We start from the raw sequence: 18869 nt of genomic DNA, 5'->3' as shown, positions 1-18869 counted from the left end.
TTTAGAAACTCGGTCTCATGTTGCCCAGGATGGTCTCAAACTTCTAGGCTCAAACAATCCTTCTATCTCAGCCTCCCAAGGAGCGGGAATTATAGGCACAAGCCACCATATCTGCCTTATTTTTTTAAATGTTCTCACATTTAGTTTCTTATTTATTTAATTTTCCTCTGCTAAGCTTGCCAAATAACAAGACTTCCAATAGGTTTGCCATTACTAAAAACATGAATTTTGGTGGAAGAAACCCAAAAACCATAATTAGAAACATGTACCTAAATCATTATTTAGAAAGTTGGCTATTTTAATTTAAAAAACAATGTAACTCCCAAAGAAACGTGATTTATTGAAAAAATAACTACCTGACCATGTTTTACTCAGGATAGTACCTCATTAAACTTGCTTTATGACATTTTTCATAGTGAAAAAAGTACTAAGGGTCCATACAAGGTTAGGAGTACTGTACCAAGCAAATAAACTAAACCCAAAAGTTGCATTAGGGATTCTGTTAGATAAATTCAGGACATTCCTACTCTCCAAGAAAGATGATGGTCTAGTCTAATAGTTATAACCAAATAAAGTCTAGAAAGTGATAAGAAGAATGAATTACAGCAGAATCTCTGTGACAGTCGGTCAAGTATAAAATGCACTGATTTGGAAATGAATTCAGTCCCAGCTCTGTCACTTAGAAATCACAACGTAATAATTGGAAGAGATCTACCTAGTTCAAAACCTTCATTGCCAATGAAGAAGTCAGTCCAGAGAAAAATCAGACAAAAATATTTCCATTATAAAACATGGCTTAGTTGTGATTCTCAAGAATCAAATAGTATGTGGTTTTTGTATAGCACTTTGTAAATGATACATTATATCACCACACAAATGTAGTTATTCATACTAATAAGACATGAATAAACTTGAAATTTGGATTACTGTTGAAAACTATTAGAAAAAAATCAATCTTAAAATATGTATGAATAGACTAACTTCATACAGTTAGTCAAAATGGGTCACCCATAGCATTTTTGAAGGTTGTTGGTTCCAAGGTAGCAGAAATACCACATATTATATAAATTTTTGTTAAAGCCTTATAGTCAAAGATGTAAAATATTAAAAAGACTCATACTAGCTGTGACCAGATCTTTTTTTTCTGTAATTCCAATGTTTAAATATTATGCCAATTTTCAGAGTATCTTGACACTAAATTATACATATTTGGGATCTTTATTATGACCATTTCCCTCAAAACAAAACAAAACAAAACAAAACAAAAAAACCCTCTTTCACCATAATGCTTCCACTATTTCCTGCAAGGATAGAAAAGTCTACTTCAGTTCTCTGCGTTAAGGAAGCAACAAAAACAAAAATATAATTCAAGGATACATATAAATGCCTAAAGGGCTCCAAACTCATAGATTCTGACATTGGACATTATCAGGATAATTACAACATAAGGAAGTTATACATAATCTCTCCTCTTTTCCAACTAAGGCAAAAATGAACCAGTACCTTATTCATAGCAGAGATGGGCAACCACCCATTTTGCCTTTGAGCTAAATCCAGGACTGGAAGCACAGCTGCTGCTTTATGCCCTTCTGGATAGTTTTTTACAATTGCCTCTATCCTCTGTATAAAAAAAAAAAAAACACACACACACACAAAAACAAAACACCCACTTTATACATATGAAAGCTACTACATATTCTGTAAATTAATTATAATGTTAATTTAGTCATACCTTATAGTTTTCTGGTGTGAAATCAAATGGAGTATCTGGGTTATTCTCAGGAGTATCTCTGTGCTATACAAAGAAAAAAAAAGGGTTTCCAAATTCTCTCAAATGTGTGAATAACACTGTACACATCACTACACTATTACTGATTGTTTAATCTCTCCATTTTAATTACAACATGATATATGTCAATCTGTCCTTCTATCAAAAAGAATGACTAAACACACATTTAATACATATGATTACCAAAGTAAAGCTAGCAAAACTCAAAATTTTAGAAAAGTTTTAGGAAACACCTTTTAAAGGTTAAGAGAAGTAGCTTTTGGACCACAAAAACAAACAAAAAGGTTAAGACTCATTACTTGAGGGAAGGTACAAAAGGACCATCTCTTCCCCACATATTTTCCATAAACTGAATAGCAAGAAACTTTATTTCTTCGCCATAGAAGAGCAAAGCAGGCCCGCTTCCAAAACTGACAAGAAATGACATGTCAACAGGAAATCAAATGAGTCACACTGAGATTAACACATCAATTAATGTTATGTATGTGTCATAAATACAGAACTGAATCTCTTGATATGTTAACTCTCAGAGTTCTGCTTTTTAAAGGACATAAACCAAAAAGAGGAAAGAAAACAGAAACTTTGGATAATGATCTTAAATATGTGGCCAATTTGATATGTTTTAGACAAAGATGATAAAACGTAGCAGGAAGCTACTTATTATATCACTAACTCTAAATCATCATACAAGTCCACTACATTGCCTTTAAACACTAGATTAATCCCTAAAAACTGCACCTTGTTTGAAAAAGGGATACATTACCTTATTCCTTCTGAATTGTGCAACTAAGCTGCTAAATTCATAGACTTCTACCTGCAGTTAAACCCTGGAAACCAAACATATAAAGGCCAGCTACTAATATATTCACTACATTACTAAAATCCATGAGTTTCAAACTAATGTCATTTTGAGATTCCCCAAGTTACAGCCTCACAATCTTCAGTCAGCTAGAATGATTGATTTTTAAGAGCCCAAAGAGTTATGAGAATCAGGTTAGGGCTCACAGTAATTTCACCAGAGAACAAACTAAGTTCTTATTCCTAGAGTTTCCCTGGTGCCAATTTAAATATGAGAGGTTCACCTGGAACCACCCATATTTTGAAATGAAGTAAATTCAATTGGCTGTATTTAAATACCCACAATAGCCAGCATATACCAAAGACACCGGTGTTTAAGATATTTGGGGTTATTACAATAGATTTACACAAATTTCCAAGTCTTTTCTTTCTGAAGAAATCTAAGTAATTACTCACCACAAATAAAGCTCCTCCAGCTCCATTGTGCACAGCTGTCTTATGCAAATTCCTTATATGTCTTCCCTAAAATTTAAAATTTTAACAAAGTTTAGTAAATCACAGCCTTAAGAAATGTTTCTTAAGGAAATACTTTAAGATTCATAATTTAAAACAATGGGATCAACTTATAGAAGTAAAAGATCTTAAGAGATATGGTCTACTACTCTATACCCTGTCCGTCTCTATTTCAAGAGAGGTATTAAAAAAATGGAGTTTCAAAGGCAAGGTTATTCACTTGGCTAAGGTCACACTCAAGAGTCAATGGGGGCCGGGCGCGGTGGCTCACGCCTGTAATCCTAGCACTCTGGGAGGCCGAGGCGGGTGGATCGCTCAAGGTCAGGAGTTCAAGACCAGCCTGAGCAAGAGTGAGACCCCGTCTCTACTAAAAAGAGAAAGAAATTATATGGACAACTAAAATATATATATATACAAAAAATTAGCCGGGCATGGTGGCGCATGCCTGTAGTCCCAGCTACTCGGGAGGCTGAGGCAGTAGGATCGCTTAAGCCCAGGAGTTTGAGGTTGCTGTGAGCTAGGCTGACGCCATGGCACTCACTCTAGCCTGGGCAACAGAGTGAGACTCTGTCTCAAAAAAAAAAAAAAAAAAAAGAGTCAATGGGGCCAGGCGCAGTGGCTCACGCCTGTAATCCTAGCACTCTGGGAGGCCGAGGTGGGCGGATCGTTTGAGCTCAGGAGTTCGAGACCAGCCTGAGCAAGAGTGAGACTCCCATCTCTACTAAAAATAGAAAGAAATGATTTGGACAGCTAAAAATATATATAGAAAAAATTAGCCGGGCATGGTGGCGCATGCCTGTAGTCCCAGCTACTCGGGAGGCTGAGGCAGGAGGATCTCTTGAGCTCAGGAGTTTGAGGTTGCTGTGAGCTAGGCTGACATCACGGCACTCACGCTAGCCCGGGCTCTGTCTCAAAAAAAAAAAAAAAAAAAAAAAAAATTTAAATGAGTCAATGGGAGAAGCAGGACTACAATCCAGATATGCTGAGTTGTGTACCCTTCCTACCACACTCTGCTGGCATGCGTGTGGATAATTAATGTACCATTAACTTACTGCTTTTCACTTTTGTCTGAATCAACTTGGATGCCAACTTTTGTTTAATGTGGACCGTCATAAACATGTTTTCATTCTATAAATACGAGTCATATACTCTGTACAAATGAGTCAACTATACCCTCCTTTTCAATCTTGTACTAAATTAGTTCAGAAACTCCAGCTGCAAAAGCAGTTTCATAAAGCTATTTATGACGTATGCAGATTGACAATATTCAATTAGTTTGGAAAGAATCTCATTATTCTCTCTGTTGCATTTCATTTCTCTTTGCCCTCTTGCTCCTACCCTGCCCCTCAAGCAATCAACTATTGATTGCTCTGGATTCCTCCAATTTCTGAGTTCTACTAACCACAGATGACAGAACACTGAATTAAACCAAGCATGGAACTGGCAAAGAGTTGCACAATTCAAAGAAGGCAAACACAGAAGAAAGTAAAAGGAATAATAGATTACAATTACACATTTAACTTTTCCCTAGGTCCACATAATATTTCTGTTGAAGAAATAAGTTTACATGGAACACTTGCTTTAATTAACAAGACATGACCCAGGTATAGAATGTGAGATACAGGAACAAAAGATGGGAGTGATAAATATCAGTTTCAGGATAACTGAAGGGGATGCAATCAGAGGAGGCTTCAATTGTGTTAGTTTTTTCCTTTCTTAGGCATACAATTCCCTATGCTTTTTTGTATCTTAAATATACAATAATTTTTTTAAAAGAATGCAACAATTTATATTCAAGGAGACAGTTCAATTTCTCCCAACTTGCTTCAGGATCAATCTCTGAATTAAACACAAGGTTATGCCTATATCCCTAATTTGCCTGTCCAGAACCCGGACTGAGATAAACATAAAAGTATGGCTATAATTCCTGAATAATACCATGAGAGCAATATCAATATAAAACTTTAAAAAATTAACTGAAACTAAAATTTAGAAGACAGTTACTGTCATCACCTTAGCTAAGAAGATATTAAACAAAAAAAATCAAAAAACAATTTTTGAGTAACATTAATGAGTTATTTAACTAAAACCTGAGAGAAAAGAAAGATTTTATAATAAAGGAAGGAAGGATTAATTTTAAGAGTAGGGAAAGTATCCAATCCTCTCTTAACTTCTAAACCCTAACATTTTCTGTTTATTGACTTTTTACTTTGGTCCCTGTAGGCTGCCTTCTGGGCTCAGTTCTCATTCCTATGTCCTTTTCTCCATAAATTCTTTGCCTCTCAAAGCTTATCCATTCTTATCTATCAATTCCATGCTGACGACTTAAATCCTATATATATTTGGTGACAAAAGGCTAACAGCTTGAAGAGGTCATAAATCACAAAAACATCAATGAAAAAAATGACCAAATATCACGAATGAAAATTTCACAGAATTCAAACAGTTAAACTTACAAGTAATTAAAAACACCATTTAAAATAACACTGAGGCCGGACACGGTGGCTCACGCCTGTACTAGCACTCTGGGAGGCCGAGGCGGGTGGATTGTTTGAGCTCAGGAGTTCGAGACCAGCCTGAGCAAGAGCGAGACCCTGTCTCTACTAAAAATAGAAAGAAATGATCTGGACAGCTAAAAATAAATATAGAAAAAATTAGCTGGGCATGGTGGCACATGCCTGTAGTCCCAGCTACTCAGGAGGCTGAGGCAGGAGGATTGCTTGGGCCCAGGAGTTTGAGGTTGCTGTGAGCTAGGCTGATGCCACGGCACTCTAGCCCAGGTAACAGAGTGAGACTCTGTCTCAAAAAAATAAATAAAGAAATAAAATAAAGAAATAAAGAAATAAAATAAAATAACATTGGCAGCTATTCATTAGCAAAGTTTTTTTTTTTTTTTTTTTAAAATAACATCTCATTCTATTGAGTGTGTGGAGAAATGGGCATGCTTATATATTAGGTAAAAATTCATTTAGCCTTTTAGGAAAGCAAATTAGCTTGATGTGTGGAGAGACTAAAAAAAGTGTCCATATTTTAACCTAGTAATTCTACTTTTAGAAATTTGTTTTATAGTTCAAAATGAGGATAAAGGATTACATAAAAACATGTTGTTCCTATGGTGTTTATTGTAGCAAAAACACAAGCAACCTAAAAGCCCGACATAGGGAGGTCTTAACTAAATACTGATAATTTCAATAATGAAATATTATATAGCTAAAAAAAATATTTCCTAAACTTTTTTTCACATAGAAGAAAGCATTTGTGCCACAATCAGAACTGGAAACTATCAGGTTAAACAAAACAAAACAAAAAGCATGAACTATCATCCCAATTATATTAAATTTAGACACTAATGAAAAGATTGGAAAGCCATAAACAATTAGAAATGCTTATCTCTGTTATTATGATGTTAACAAGATTACATAAGGGACTCATATTTTCCTCTATTTTCCTAATTTTCTATTTAGCATAGAATAATACGACAAACTAAAAAAATCTTACTTAAAATAAAATATTCATTAGGTACAAAGGAAACTTCTCACCTCTACTGTAAAACACATTTCTCCTTACAACCTTTCTGTATATCAAATTAAACATCACCAACCTCTAAAAGTTAAAAATGCTTCTGCTTTGGATCAATATTTGATTCCTTTCTCATTAATCCAGGATGTGTCATGTACTTCCACTTAAAAAATACAGATACAACCTTGAAAAGTGTTCTTTAGGCTATGGAGCTACATACTGGGAAATCTATTTTGAGCCACTTGCTGATCTGTAACTCTGGACCTGCACATGAGTTTACACACACTTCTAAAAGTGTTTTAAAGTCCAAAGCGTTGAAGACAAACTGCTGATTGAGAAGATCAGGATAAAGCTGTTAAGTTCTAGGAAAAAACCAGGACTTTCAGATTTTTTTTGATGTTGTTGATTTGGATTTAGATTACCACTCAGCTACTTACTAATGTGTGATCTGCACACATCATTTAATTTTTTTAAGACTCAATTTCTGTACCTAAAAAACAGGGATATCTTCTTAATGGACTGTTTTGAGACTTAAATAATAAAGTTTCTCTGAAAGTACTATATAACCTGTCAAACCATTATCACGTGCTTAGCTGACACAAGGATAAAACATTTAATAACCGAAAAACAAAGATTCAAACAACTGCATTTTTAAAACTAAACAGATTTTTTAAAAACTGTGCTCTGGTAGTTGACTTTATCAAAGAGTCACTGTCAGAACAGAACAGATTAGTGAGTTTCTTGCAAATGCACATAATTACTTTTTATTTATATCCACACAAGGCTTATAATTTTTCTGGTGAAATTATAATGTATTTTAGATGGTTGAAAAACACCAACTACTTCTTCGCCATTGAAATTAACAAATCTTTTTTAGTTAAAGAAAGTGGAGAAGGAGGAAGAAGTAGTGCTAGTAGAAAATTTTCCATGAGTTTCAGGTTTCTGCACCCCTTATAAGCAGAGGCACTGACAGAACATCTTTTTAAGGATTTTTTGTAAATAATGTCTTCCCCTGCAGTAAAGGTTGAGTGGGTTTTCTTACAAACAAGGTTCCCCAAGCTCAGGGTTCTTCAGCTGTGATGCACAGCATTCAACTGAGTTGCTCCATGTCACTCCCACGGGATATGAGTGTCAAGGGGAACTAACATGAACATGAAGCTCATGCTGCCTTCTGTGCCATGAGTAACAGTCCTCTGTCTCTGACCCAGGAGTCATCTGCCAGCATCCATGAAACTGAGGCAGGTTAACTTGTTAGCTTAAAATAAGGTAAAATCTCAGATCCTTCACAGATCTTCAGAAAGTCAATAAAATCTAGAAATATGCCAGTTTCCATGTCCTACTAATTTTTCTATCAAAATATCTTTATGAATATAGAAACAGTATTAAAAAACCCAGTTACAACAGTTGGTGTCTCTAGGGAAAGGAACCAAGGATCTGGAGTAGGAAGGAAATTTACTCTTTACTGTAATATATAATATATACAACACATATTTATCATAATATATCCTGTATCCCTACTCTGTACTGCAATATATATAACACATGCCATTATTTACTTTAATATATATATATCTTTATTGTTTGAATTTTTGCCATGCATATAACATTTCAATTTTTAAAAAATAATCTTTAGTCCTATCTTGCTATCACCACTAATAATCTTTAGTCCTGTCTTACTATCATCACTATTTCAAACATTCTGTCATGTCTGTGCATTACTGTAAGAGTCTTCAAGCTGACCCCTGTCTCAATCCAAAACATATTTATGTCACTAAACTAATCTTAAAAATACTGTCCTTCTGCTGGTGGTTGTGGTGTGAAAAAGGACCAATACCAAGTATGTCCTACCATAGGATGTATCAATTTCATCATTTCTAAAAAACTACAATTTCCACATTCTAACACCTCTGAAATTGGGATGTATCAGTGGTATCTAATATTCCATAAATATCCTATTATGGAGACAATATAGCAAAGTGGTTAAAAGCCTAGCTCCACAGCCTGTTTCCTCATTTGTAAAAACAGAATAATAACAGTTCATATTTCATAGAGTTGTTGAGAGGATTAAAGAGACAGTTCATGTAAGTGCTAAGCATGCTGCCTGGCAGATGGTAAGTACTATATTAGTGTTACCTATCATTAGCTATCATTATTATTAGAACTACTCTGTGTCATGCACTAAGCTTTTTACACATTATTTAATTCTTACAACTTTCCTGCAAGGTGGGTATTATTTCCAGAAAACAGATTTAAACAAGTTATGAAAACTTCTCAAGGTTACATCACTAATTAGTGGAAGAACTCACATTAGATCCTAGGGCCAAATGACTACAAAGGCCATGGCCTTATTATTAGACACTTGATCAGAACTATTTGATGACATCAGAGCTCTAAGAAACCAAAGAGTATAAGGAAGAAAACCAGGCATCCATACATAGGGAGACATTAGAAATGAAAAGTCCTCTAGCACTCTGGGAGGCCGAGGCAGGAAGGTCACTTGAACTCAGGAGTTTGAGACCAGCCTGAGCAAGAGGGAGACCCTGTCTTACTAAAAACAGAAAAATTAGCTGGGCATGGTGGCGCACACCTGTAGTCCCAGCTACTAAAGAGGCTGAGACAGGAAGATCTCTTGAGCCCAGGAGTTGGAGGCTGCAAGTGAGCTATGAGGACACTACTGCAATCTAGCCCAAGTGACAGAGCGAGACCCTGTCTCAAAAAAAAGAAATGAATAGGCCTGCTTCCTTAACTTGCAATGCTCCCATTTAGACAGAAGGATGCAAGTTATTTAATTTTTTTCTAAATCCTTGCCACCCTTCTCTTCTAATCCTGCAGTAAACCTGAACATAAACACATTAGCGTAGCATCTGAACAACTTAATTACAATGTCTAAAGTCGACCTCTTCAAAATTGTAGGAAAAGGGCTCAGATAATGCTTATAAAACGAAAGAAGCAAATAAAATAATGAGGATAAATTGCTAAATATTAGCCCTCATTTCTTCAACTAGCACAAACTTACTCATCCATATCAAGTTATACATGGTCATTTTTAAAGCTGCCCTGTTTTTTAAAGAACATCATCTATTTTACATTCATTGTAATATTCACATCAAACACTTTCAATAAAGGAATAAAGTATTAAAAGTTCTAATAAACATCTTTTTTTTTTTTTTTTTTTTTTGTTGAGACAGAGTCTCACTTTGTTGCCCAGGCTAGAGTGAGTGCCGTGGCGTCAGCTTAGCTCACAGCAACCTCAAACTCCTCGGCTTAAGCGATCCTACTGCCTCAGCCTCCTGAGTAGCTGGGACTACAGGCATGCGCCACTATGCCCGGCTAATTTTTTCTATATAGATTTTTAGTTGTCCATATAATGTCTTTCTATTTTTAGTAGAGACAGGGTCTCGCTCAGGCTGGTCTCGAACTCCTGACCTTGAGCAATCCACCCGCCTCGGCCTCCCAGAGTGCTAGGATTACAGGCGTGCGCCACCGCTTCCGGCCTTTTTTTTTTTTTTTTTTTTGAGACAGAGTCTCACTCTCTTGCCTGGGCTAGAGTGCCGTGGCGTCAGCCTAGCTCACAGCAACCTCAAACTCCTGGGCTCAAGCAATCCTCCTGCCTCAGCCTCCCGGGTAGCTGGGACTACAGGCACGCGCCACCATGCCCAGCTAATTTTTTCTATTTTTAGTTGTTTGGCTAATTTCTTTCTATTTTTAGTAGAGACAGGGTCTCGCTCTTGCTCAGGGTGGTCTTGAACTCCTGAGCTCAAGCAGTCCTCCCGCCTCGGCCTCCCAGAGTGCTAGGATTACAGGCGTGAGCTACCTCGCCTAGCCTCTAATAAACATCTCTACATTACTTAATGGGCCACTTGAATTCAGTTTTGCTTTGGAATAAAGAGGCATTCCAGGACCAATCGGTCTTTGAACTGGGGAAAAAAACGACTTAGCTAGGCTGGACTGATTCCAAGAGTAAGCTGAATTTCCATACACCTCCTCTTAGACTAGAGTTGGGTCTTTCCTTTAGAGTCTAATTTCTCATTAGACTCTGAAATATCTATACCTCAACAAATTCCAATTGAATAGAATGAACTCCAAGTGAAAATCCAAATAACTTTTTAAAATAAACAAGAGCATAACCTGACACATAGCACAGAATTAATAGTGGGTTTGAATTCTAGCTTCTTTTTTCCAGAGGGCTTCATAAGTTACAGAGAAGATTTAAACAAACTGTGACAGCCTTTTCTTTGGATTCCAGCAATCTGGAGTGCCTTTATGTTAAGCACTTCTACATACCTTTTTTCACTGACTCCTCAAAAATCTATGGTTAGTTATTTCCATTTTACATTTACAGAAACTCAGGCTCAGAGACAGTTACTTGCCCCATACCACATAATTAGTGACAGAGACGGATTCTGAGCCCGGGCCCTTTGAATCTAAGTCCAATGCTCTTTCTATTAATACTAGCCTTTCCCTTTCATTGTAATTTACAATACCAACACCAATAGCTTAAAATGACAAAAATTAAAATTTTATATTCTCCCCAAGAATGGGATCCTTTAATGATCTTTTCATGGGTCCTACTTTTTCCAAATTTCTTCTGTTGCTCAAACATTAGTTTTATTCAACTCAGTTCACCTTTCAGTTCTATCACACATCTGCATAATAAGGGACCAGGAAGCTGTAAGACAAAAAAATCTCTAACATTTATAAATTAAACCCACCAAGATGTGTGTTCACTTGTGCAGGGGTCACAGCGCTTATGTAAAACATCTCCTGGTGAGTCAAAAGTGACTTGGGATACCTCCATGTTTTCTTCCCACTGTTCACAACACCTACTAGCTTGTTACCTACAGCATCTCCCACTGCCCGCTCAAGCAAGAAAACAGAAAACTCCTGCAAAAGTCAGTGTCCATGATACACTCACAGTAGGTATCTACACTACAAATTTTTACATTTTAAAAAAATCCTTGAAAAATAAAAAATTTTCAATGCATTTTAACAAAGTAGATGTGCCGTGTTAATAACAACTGTGAAATCTACTTCAAGGGTAATCATAAATACAAAGGCATACTCTGTATCAGATACCATGCCAGAGACTTTACAAATCCATACTATAACTTGTTTACTTCTTTCAACACGCCTACCAGACAGGTATTATTATCTTTCCATTTTACCAGTGAGGAAACTAAGGATCTAAAGGGGAGAAAATTTTTCCCTAGATCACACAGCTAAATAAATGAAAAGCTAAACATAGTTTTTGACTTGAGTCCTTGCCTTAACCACTAAAATTTAAGTTTTGTTATATTTTCAAACAGACATTGGAGGACTTTTACAAATGTCCTCCAAATAAAGTTCTCTCAATGATTTAACTAGAAATGTTAACTGACCTTAAAGAAATGTAAGTAATTTTCCCACACTATTAGAGAATTAACAAATAAAATTTGGCTAAATTTTATATTATAGAAAAGCTACATGAACAACACAGATATTATAGGCTCTCCAATTACAGACTGAAATAACCATATTAATGACTTCAGCCATCTTGACCATAAATGAAAGAAAGCATTCTTTAAATATCTAAAATCCAACATGGATACAAGCAACACTCAATTGTTCTAAGGACAAGAATAAGTTATATAAATGAAATGCCCAGACATCGTTTTAGTCAGTAGACCTGGGTTCAGTGTCATCTCCTGCACTTTACTGTCCTAGTACGTGCATCACCTAAACGTACACTATCTCAGCATATACCTCCCTCTTATCCATCATGACCAAGGTTAACCTCCTCTTCTCGCCCCTCTAAAGCCCCTAAACTTCCATCTCTTTACCTTAAGCAAAGTTAAATCACTTTCCTAGTCTGCTCACACTGACACACTCTTTCATTATTACAGCACCTATTAAATTTAAATCTACACCTACATACCAATTTCCCTTAGTACACTTGAGCAACTTCAGAAAGGTAGATTTAAAAAAAAAAAAAAAAAAAAACAAGGCTTGCAAACAAACCCAGTTCAGGCCTTTACTACTGTGTAATCTTGGGCATTTATCTGTTTGGGTACCTTTTTATCCCTCACATACAAAATGGAATAACACCTACCAAAGTATCACACACATAAAGCCACCTTCTCCTTCCCTTCCCCGGCCCAATGTATATAAGTATGGTAAGTCTTTAATGTTTTGTTGAATGAAATTTCCTACAGTTCATTTATAACATGCTTCCTTAACTGACTCAAAAACTGGTGACATATCCCATTGGAAATCAGACTGACTTTCACCCAACAGGTTATGCATGGCCAATGAACCTATAATTTATTACTTCATGTACTGAGCAGTACCCAAAGACAAGGGAAGTTCAACTATTTATGTCTTTGAAATGGAGACTAGGCCGGGCCCGGTGGCTCACGCCTGTATCCTAGCCCTTTGGGAGGCCAAGACAGGTGGTTCGCTCAAGGTCAGGAGTTCGAGACCAGCCTGAGTGAGACCCCGTGTCTCTACTAAAAATAGAAAGAAATTATCTGGCCAACTAAAAATATATAGAGAAAAAAATTAGCTGGGTATGGTGGCGCATGCCTGTAGTCCCAGCTACTCAGGAGGCTGAGGAAGTAGGATCGCTTAAGCCCAGGAGTTTGAGGTTGCTGTTGAGCTAGGCTGATGCCGCAGCACTCACTCTAGCCCGGGCAACAAAGTGAGACTCTGTCTCAAAAAAAAAGAAATGGAGACTAAATTCACATCTCTAACAAAAAGACCTGAATTTGTAGTTTGCAATAGCAGCCTACTGAATCTCACCGAGTACATTAAAGTTTGTTCATTTTCTCTCTCTCCTAAACTGCTTATTTATGGCGATGGCAGGCAAAATAATGGTACTCCAGAGATACCCACATCCTAATCCTGAGAACCTGTGAGTGTTAGTTTACACAGCAAAGGAGAATTAAGGTTGCTAATCAACTGACCTTAAAATACGGAGATTATCCTGGATTACCAAGATGTGCCCAATGTAATCACAGGGCCCTTAAAAAGTGGAACAGGGAGCATAGTCAAGGAAGGGTATGTGAATAACAGAAGCAGGGTCAGAGTAATGCAATGAGAGAACCAGACCTGCCATTACTATGAAAGAAGAGGCCAAGGCCCAATAAATGAGGGCCACCCATAGGAGCTGGAAAAGCCAAGAAAAGAGATTCATCCCTAGAGTCTCCAAAATGGAATGCAGCTCTGCCTATTCTTTCATTTTAGCCCACTGAGACCTGTGTCACTTTTAACCTACAGAATGGTAAGATAATAAATTTATATTGCTTTATGTCATCAAGTTTGTGGCAATTTGTTGCAACAGCAATAGAAAACTAAGAATGTTTGGGGTTTTTTCCCCCCCATAGTCCTTGAGCCAAAATGGAGATATATTGGGACATTCCAAAATGAGGTTTAAGAATCTCTAATGGAATGAAAAAAACATTTCATTCTATAAAACTTAAAATCTGGGGTCAAGCACAATGGCTCACTCCTGTAATCCTAGCACTCTAGGAGGCCAAGGATGGAGGGTCACTTGAGCCCAGGAGTTCCAAGCTCAGGAGTCTGACACCAGCCTGAGTAAGAGCGAGACCCCATTTCTACTAAAAATAGAAAAATTAGCCAGTTGTAATGGAGCACGCCCGTAGTCCCAGCTACTCAGGAGGCTGAAGCAGGAGGATCACTTAAGCCCAGGAGTTTGAGGCTGCAGTAAGATGAGGCCACTGCACTCTACCCAGGGTGACAGAGCGAGACTCTGTCTCAAAAAAAAACCAAAAAAACTTAAAATTTGGAAAGAAAAATGCCACCACTAAGATGGCATTCTTCTAGTATGGCTGAGTAGATATCAGGCCATACTACTGGGTAATGACTATAAACTTTAGACAAAATATTGTTAAAAAAAACAGAAACTTTCAAAAGCACTAGAGAACCAAAAGCAGGCAGACACAGGGAGAAGAGTCTACATTCACAGGAAGCCAAAGAGATTTTTGTTTTTTCTTTACATTTTTTAGCCTGAAGGCAGGCCTCAATGAGAGTTTGGAACAACCAAAGCATGGGAAAGTGGGACATCCCAGAAAAGGAAGAGGCAGAAAGGGAGAGCCCCACATTCTGCATAAAAACTATACCAAATCTCTGGCTGACCCCTGAACCGTGCATGTGCATGCAGCAGACTGCAAGCAACTCAGCTAAAAGAACTGAACCAATATCTGATCTACTGCCCATCACAAAGGAGATGGATGGCAACAACAAAAACTCAGCCAGGCACAGTGGCTCTCTCCTGTAATCCCAGCACTTCTGGGAGGACTGCTAGAGGCCAGGAGTTCGAGACCCATCTCTACAAAGAATTTTTTAAAAATTAGCCAGGCACGGTGGTGTGCGCCTGTAGTCCCAGCTACTCGGTGGCTGAGGCAGGAGGATTACTTGAGCCCAGGAGTTCAATGTTGCAGTGAGCGATGATCGCACCACTGTTCTCCAGTCTGGGTGACAGGAGACTGTATCTTAAAACAAAACCAAACAAAAAAATCTACACACCCTTTAGAGGAACAAAACTGGATTTAGAGCCTCTACAACATATCATTCACAATGTCCAGGATACAATCCAAAATTATTCAACGTACAGGAAAATACAACCCATTTTTAAGAAAAAAGACAATTAACAAAGATTACCAGACAAGAATTTCAAAGCAGTTCTATAATCATGCTTAAAGACATACAGGAAAATATCCTCAATGAATGAAAAAATACACAATGCAGATAGATGGTCCTGACTTACAATGATTTGACTTACCGATTTTCCAAAATTATTGTGGTGCAAAAGGGAGCTAAATTCAGTACGCCCCTCCATTTATGATAGGGTTATGTCCAGATACACCCATCTCATATTGAAAATATTGTAAATCGAAAACACATTTCTTGATTTCTATATTTTCTATTTACGATGGGTTTATCAGGATGTAATCCCATCGTAAGTAGAGAAGCATATGTACTTGGAAATGCCACCATAACCCTGTCACCTACCAAACTAAAAGTAGTAGCTTCAGAATGAGGCAATTATGAAACCTACTACAGTGGTATCAACATTATAGAAAACCAAGGACAATTTCTGAAGGGAATAAACCTATTCTGAGAATTTATTACTCCATAACAATTTTTAGACAATTCTTATAATCCCCCATGAAGTACTATTCCACTTTACAGAAAAGAAAAATGAGGTTCAAAAAGATTATGAACAATGGCTCAAGGTTACATAGCTAGTACTAAATTCTGGGCATACTTTAAGCAATGATGATTTGAAAAGCCTACAGATGAAGAGATTGGTGGCTGGCTAACAAAGCAGAAATTAGAATAATCAATTATCTTGAAAGCGGAAATGGTCTCTTTAAAGGTTTCTCATTTAGGAAAGGAACTTCCTTAGTTAGATCTTATTCATACTTTTCCTAATCTTTGGCAGCTTCATTTTGATATCCCACAATTTGTGAAACCCTGGTTCTATAAGTTATGTATGCAACATCCTCACAATGAAATGCTATGCAGCATTAAAATGACAGTATAGAAATGTCTACAGATAAGGAAAGATGATCAAAATGTATTATGGAAAAAGACAGGCTACAAAATAATATGAATATCTTCCCTTTCTGTAAAAAAAAATCTATAAGGTCTATTACAGACATCAAAATGTTAACAATGATAATTTCCAGGTTGACCAACAAGACTATGGGGTGATTTTTATTTTTCGAGCTTATTCAATTTGCTATTCTCAGTGTTCTGTTTCTCCTACAATGAATTACTTGTGTAATAAAAAATTAAACTTATTTGTCAACTCAACAAATATTTATTGGGCACATACTGCATACCAGGTACTATTTGTAAAGAAAAAAAAGCTGCAGAAATGTGAAGCTTGATTAAAATTTTCCTCCACTACCTGAAGCTTTTTTCATTGTTAAAACTGCTTTTCAATTTATACCTCTAACCCCCTTGCCTCAAAAACAAAAGAAATGAAATCTATGTGTGTACGATTATTTCTATCCTTTCTACCAAATGAGGTCTGATCCTCATCTCTCACGTAGGCTTCTCCAAGAGACTCTTACCTATTTAGTCTCCGTGCTTCTGGCTCCAATCAAACCCATTTCACCCTCAGTCCCATTCAGTGATCTATCCAAAACAGAAACCTGACCATATCCCCCATACTCCTCTAAAACCTTTCACTGACTCCTCACTGTCTCTAAGATAAAGTTGAATGCTTTACAAAGAGCTCCAATATCTGGCCCTTGCCCCTCTCTCATTTCCTTTGCGAACATACTTTACCTCCAACAGAGTTGGCTTCTCATACACACCAACCTTTTTCTTGCCAATATCGTGTTTTTTTTTTATGTTGTCCTTTCCACCTAGAATACCCTCTGATCCCATCCCTAATCTGTTAGTATTATTACCACCAAAGAAAAATCTTATCCCACCTTCGAACCAAACTGGATGACTTCATTTATATATCTAGGATTACACTTTTACACTGTATCATATTTACCTTAAAGTTCCTCTTACATGAGACTATCAACTCCGAAAGAACAGGGATTGCCTAAGTCTTTCTTATCTGTCATATGAGGAAAAAACAGTACCAACCTCAAAAATGAGATGTGGAATGCAGATATTTAACTCAGTGTTTGGCATACAGAAAACAGTCACCAAATGTTATTGTTCTTATTATCCACTGTTACCTGGAGTCCATAAATACATGATCCACAGTAGGACCTCAAATGTTTATTGAAAGACTAAACTCTAGTCAACTGTAAAATGGAAATAATACCTCTTGCAAAGTTCCCTCTGCAAGAGGAAACATTTCCGTTTTACATGTGGAGAAACTGATAAAGATTACCGCCCAAAGTCATACAGCTGAAAAAGCGCTGAAGCTACCCTTCAAACTCGAGTCTAACCCTGAAGGCCTGAAGTCATTCTATACTAATATAAACCATATCCCTCTCTTTTGCTGAGAACTGACTCAATCTTTCTAGTTTCTTCCTAGAAAAATAAATAAATAATAAAGGTTTTCTTTCCAGCAAATGTCCTGCTGTTATAATCGTCATTTCTGGAATTTGCATTTTTAAATTCAACTTGAACAAGTGTTTCAACCTCTCTGGCATTCAATTTCCTTGCCTATAATGAGATGTACTCGGATCTCAAAGTATCATTAAGCTCTAAAATTCTGTGATTCATTAGTTGGGTGCAGTTACTGGTGGTGGCGTTCTTTCACAGTAGTTTGATACGATTTACCGAGGACTTCCGATATGCAAGGCACAAACACAGCAAATGAACACTGGTGACCTTTCTCTAGCCCTAAGGAAACTCTCAGTAAGCCTTCACCAAACAAGCCAGAGTTCTCTCAAGTATGCTGCAACCTAACAGCAACGAGGTCACTAAGCTGGATATGCAAGGTGCCTCCTCCTTCGGGGACGGGGGTCTTGGAAGCAGATCTGGTCGACCCAGGACAGGCCCAGGCTCCGCGCTACAACAAAACAGCAAAAAAACAGACCACGAAGGGGCCTCTCCTTCCTGTCCTCCTTTGCCAAATTAGGCGCACACTTCCCAGTCTGGTGGGGGAGGCCACGCACCCGCCGCAGCTACGGTTGGCAACCCTCCCTCGGGGCTTCTCACTCGCGGTGGAGCTGCAGCGGCCTCCCTGAGAAGACGGCGAAGGCCGCAGTGTCCTTGCCGCCGCCTGCAGGCCCGTCCGGAACCCACGGCTCTCCTGTGCCCAAAACTAAGGGAGGCACGGAGAGCGGGAGAAGGGCGGCGGCAGTACCCGGGCTTATCCCGGGCCTCCTTACCCACTGGGCGGCGACGGCAGCCGCCCGGGCCCGGAGCGCCGCGGAGAACAACATGGCTACCCACACAGTTCGCCTTTCCCCCGCCGCGCCGGGCGAGAATCCCGAGAGAGCCCGGGACGCACAACGTGCGCGCTCCCGAGCGCGGGCCTAGGCGTCCAGGGAGGTGCGGTGTTCCCTACGCCGAAAGGCGGTGGCCGACGCGAACGCGCGCGAGACCGCGGAGGCTTGTGGGGCCCAGTGGAGGAGACTTCCGGGGGCGGGGCGGGGACCCGTCAGAGCCCAAAAAGAGTCTGGTCCCATGGGCTGTGGCTGAGGTCCTTGCCTTGAAAGGAAGCGTCTCTGAGCGGCGCCTAGGGCCCCTGGTGAATGAAATGCCGACCTGGATTTATGGGGTGAGCTTCCCTCCTGGAGAACCTTGTGAGGATTAACCACCTCCTCTT

The 18869-nt window shown here is 38.3% G+C and overlaps 1 protein-coding gene across 1 annotated transcript in view; it reads right to left on the bottom strand.

The window, feature by feature from the left end:
* The window catches only part of NDUFV2 (NADH:ubiquinone oxidoreductase core subunit V2), a 30813-nt gene extending 12241 nt beyond the window's left edge, over positions 1-18572 (bottom strand). The window contains exons 1-4 of the mRNA XM_069468264.1: positions 18430-18572; positions 3044-3109; positions 1733-1795; positions 1504-1620 (exon numbers count right to left, since the gene is read on the bottom strand). Of these exons, the coding sequence (XP_069324365.1) occupies positions 1504-1620; positions 1733-1795; positions 3044-3109; positions 18430-18483 (300 nt within the window). The 5' untranslated portion in view covers positions 18484-18572. The remainder of the gene's footprint in view (positions 1-1503; positions 1621-1732; positions 1796-3043; positions 3110-18429) is intronic.
* Positions 18573-18869: the final 297 nt, after the last annotated feature.

Source organism: Eulemur rufifrons, chromosome 5 (genome assembly GCF_041146395.1).
Source record: "Eulemur rufifrons isolate Redbay chromosome 5, OSU_ERuf_1, whole genome shotgun sequence".
In the NCBI taxonomy this organism is placed as follows: domain Eukaryota; kingdom Metazoa; phylum Chordata; class Mammalia; order Primates; family Lemuridae; genus Eulemur; species Eulemur rufifrons.
The sequence above is the reverse complement of the archived record's forward strand: the minus strand, read 5'-3'. Positions and strand labels throughout refer to the sequence as shown.